This window comes from Gadus morhua, chromosome 15, assembly GCF_902167405.1.
Source record: "Gadus morhua chromosome 15, gadMor3.0, whole genome shotgun sequence".
NCBI lineage: Eukaryota > Metazoa > Chordata > Actinopteri > Gadiformes > Gadidae > Gadus > Gadus morhua.
In genome coordinates, this window is record NC_044062.1 from 15,356,590 (window position 1) to 15,360,147 (window position 3,558).

At 46.4% G+C, this 3,558-nt stretch overlaps 1 protein-coding gene across 3 annotated transcripts in view; it reads right to left on the reverse strand.

Annotated features, from left to right (window-relative positions):
* Window positions 1–1,674, reverse strand: part of kndc1 (kinase non-catalytic C-lobe domain containing 1) — a 33,037-nt gene extending 31,363 nt beyond the window's left edge. Inside the window, exons 1-2 of one of the 3 annotated variants that reach the window (XM_030379328.1) lie at window positions 1,318–1,674; window positions 1,073–1,178 (exon numbers count right to left, since the gene is read on the reverse strand). In XM_030379328.1, the coding sequence (XP_030235188.1) occupies window positions 1,073–1,168 (96 nt within the window). In that variant the 5' untranslated portion in view covers window positions 1,169–1,178; window positions 1,318–1,674. Of the gene's footprint in view, window positions 1–1,072 lie in introns of all 3 variants that reach the window. The other 2 variants (XM_030379327.1, XM_030379329.1) reach the window with 2 other exon arrangements.
* Between the last annotated feature and the right edge of the window lie 1,884 nt (window positions 1,675–3,558).

The window sequence follows — 3,558 nt, forward strand, 5'->3', positions numbered from 1 at the left end:
CTAACAGAAATGTCTAAATCCGTGTAGACATATGTCTCTACCGTGCACGCATGGTGGTGTGTCTCTCAGCGAGTCACGGCTTGGCGCAGCTTGAAAACAGAGAACGCCTCCTCCGGTATACGGGAGCCATATAGGCTGGCCCAATTACAGGGCAGGAATCTGCCATTTTAAGCAGCAGCAGTAGCAGCGCTAGCACCAAGGACCATAAATAGGCAACCTCCCTTGAGGTTGTTGTGGAGCTACAGAAAGTAAGGGGTTCTCTCCTGCTCTATCGCTCTCCCTCCCTCTCATCCCTTTTCTACTCCATATGTGCAATATGCTGTCCTACATAAGTCTCTCCCCTTAACCCCTGGGGTTCTGATGAGGCAAAGACGCTGCATCGATGCTCCCTTGTCCCACTGAGGCATTCTGGGTAAAGGGTATGCAGGAAGTGAGAGAGGAACAGGCGTTGGATGAGAGACACTAGAAGACACTATCTAACTGAAAAGTGTGTCGGCAGCTTTCTGATCGTTTTAGTTTTTAATAATGTTGCACTTGGAAGTGTTTGATGAAAGAGGTTGCTCATAGTTTGTAATCAACAAACAAACTAGGTTTGGTCAGAATAAATACTTTTACTAGGCCTATAACTCTCTCTTTAGTCATAAGTTTATTATAGGTCGATACTTTGTTTAAGCCTTTGCTTGGCCGTAAAGGAAAATGTGTGGTGTACTGACATCATATTAAATTACATGTTTCTTATTTTGTATGATTGTATTATTGTTTCTATCTACATTTTCTATTCATATATTGTGTTTATTCATTTTGATGATTCAGTTTCTTCCAAAAGAGTTATCAATTATTAAAACTCGAAAACGACCTGGTAATAATTTGAAGGAAAAATATTATGAAAAAATGCATTCCAAATTGTGCATCACATCTTTCACTTTTTCTTGTACGAATAAACAAATAACATATACGAACATACGAGAACATTAGCAATCATCACCAATCAGGAAGTTCAGTTCACGCATGCATCGGATAGGCTGTACGAAGTGGTGCAGCAAAGATTCAGAAATCAACAGAAGAGTGTTACCTCGTCTTCAAGGAGTGGAGGAAGATGTTCCAGTTCACTGAAGCACTCTCTTCCATCTCTCCCCAAGTATCTCACCGTATGATCAAATGTCTCCATTGTGTCTATCCTATCGTTCAAGGATGATACCAAGTCTAACAGTTAGTACAAGACATGCAGACTTGTACTCAGTTTCCACAGTGTGTCATCTAACAGCCTAGTACCACCAACAACGTAGACTAGGGAGCCGAAGAAGAATTTAACTGTACCAAAAAAAAGAAAAAGGAGACTTTTTTCCGATGGTTTCTTCTAGTTCGAGTTCGAGTCCGAGCGGATAACGCGTTGCAGCATTCCGCTACTCGATGCGGTATGAAGTCACTGCGCCTCGGCGCGGGACACCGCAGTCCAAGACAAACCCGGATTCCTCTCATACAACACAGGGACGCTGAGGTCTGACCAGCCGCGGCAACGCAAAGAACGGCCAAATAATCGATTGCTTTACGACATGGAGAGTTTGCCTAGTGTGGCGCTGTCATGGCAACGAGCACTTGCGCACCTCCACAGCAGCCAGCGTTAGAAACTCCTCTCCCTGGCTGCAGGCTGTGCGAGGCTGTGGATGGGATGGTTGGCAGGGGACTGCTGTTGTGCTGAACGCCTCCGTGTGTGGAGACTCACATGACTCACACAGGTTAGGTATTGGTTTGATCATGAATCCATTTAATCTCATAAGCATTTGGTTCAAAGGATGTGGGGGAGTTTTTGTTCTGTGACAGAATAAAGATTGCTTTAATTTAGGATTATCTAATTTAAAGAAAGAGCAATACCTACACAGTATAAAATTCATACTACATAAATAAAAGCCCACTATTGCCTTATTGCTCTTTTGTTTTTTCCTTCTCTGTAAAGGCTTACGCTCACTTGATGAAACAGGTGCATATCTTCTATAGCCTAACTTTACTTCCAGAAGTGTGTCTGTTCAACCTGTGTGAAGGGAGGTTTTGAATGTATTCTGGGTCAGTAGCCACTTGGAGGGCAGAGCAGAGTTGGATCATTCTGTCACGATCTGGTTCCAGGAACAAGAACCTGCCCACCACCTACAAAGAGAGAGAGAGAGAGACATAGAGCGAGAGAGAGAGAGCGAGAGAGAGAGCGAGAGAGAGAGAGAGAGAGAGAGAGAGAGAGAGAGAGAGAGAGAGAGAGAGAGAGAGAGAGAGAGAGAGAGAGAGAGAGAGAGAGAGAGAGAGAGAGAGAGCGACTGGCAGAACACAGCACACAAGATTAGTTTAGCTCTCCTGAAAGCGTGTGCGTTGGAGGAGGATGCAAAGATCCCATCATCTTCAACTCCTCCACCCTGCATCGCTACGAGGATACATTCGTGTTCCTAAAGAAGAGCTGCATTCACACGAAGAGCCCTTGGGTTAAAAATTCCATTTGTAGTCCACGCGGACGTTGTTATTGTGCCACCACCATCCATACTAATGTAAAGTCTGCTGGGGGTGGACAGCCGACGTGCGAGAAGGTAGTAATACAAAAATGCTATTACGTTGGCAGCAACCCCGTGGCCGCAGAGAAATGACAGGCCGAGGGGTCGCTGTGGCGGGTGGGGGGTGATGGAGGGGACCGGAGAGCGGGTGCACCACTCTATTTGGAAACGTGGTGCTGGGGCTATTAGGCTGAGCCTTTGCCGAGTGTGGCGGTGGGTTCCTGTGCGAATGGAGGGAATTGGGTGAATCCATTCCACGTTGGCTGCCAAGGGGCTGGTAAAGGGATCACCATGCGTGTCGTAGTCATGAGAAGAACATGCTGTTTATTTCGCCCCTATAGCCAGCACGGCTCTGGCAACGACCCTCCCTTAAAAGGATTAGTTGCATGCATGGAAACATGTTGAGTGAATACTAGCAATTTGGTTGTTGGGGGGGGGGGGGGATGGGCATATACTTTATTGGTTAAATTATGATTTATCTGATACGACAGAGAGTGAGAGCAGGCGAGAGAGAGAGAGAGAGAGAGAGAGAGAGAGAGAGAGAGAGAGAGAGAGAGAGAGAGAGAGAGAGAGCAAGACCAGGGTGAGAGAGAGAGCAAGAGCAGGGCGAGAGAGAGAGCAAGACCAGGGCGAGAGAGAAATAGCAAGAGCACAAGAGAGAGAGAGAGAGAGAGAGAGAGTCACTATATTGGGGTCCATCTCGGAGCTCTGAGGGATTTTTTCCCTCCATACACAGTAATCCGAAACACAGAGCAGTACCATATGCGGAGAGGTCAGATATTGTGTGTGTGTGTTGTGCTACGATGATTTGGGAGCAGCCAATATTCTATCTAGCAGCAACAGGAACACACATTGTATTCTATATAGCGTAGGGGTTTACGTCGAGCCATCTGGGCAGGTGAACCAGATATGGACCAGTTATCCATGTCAGGGGCTGTAGAGTCAGCACACAAGCAGCCATTACTAGCCAGTCAGATAGGCAAAGGCCAAGGACAGTTGAAGTTCCCGGGAGGACACAGTAAGCGTG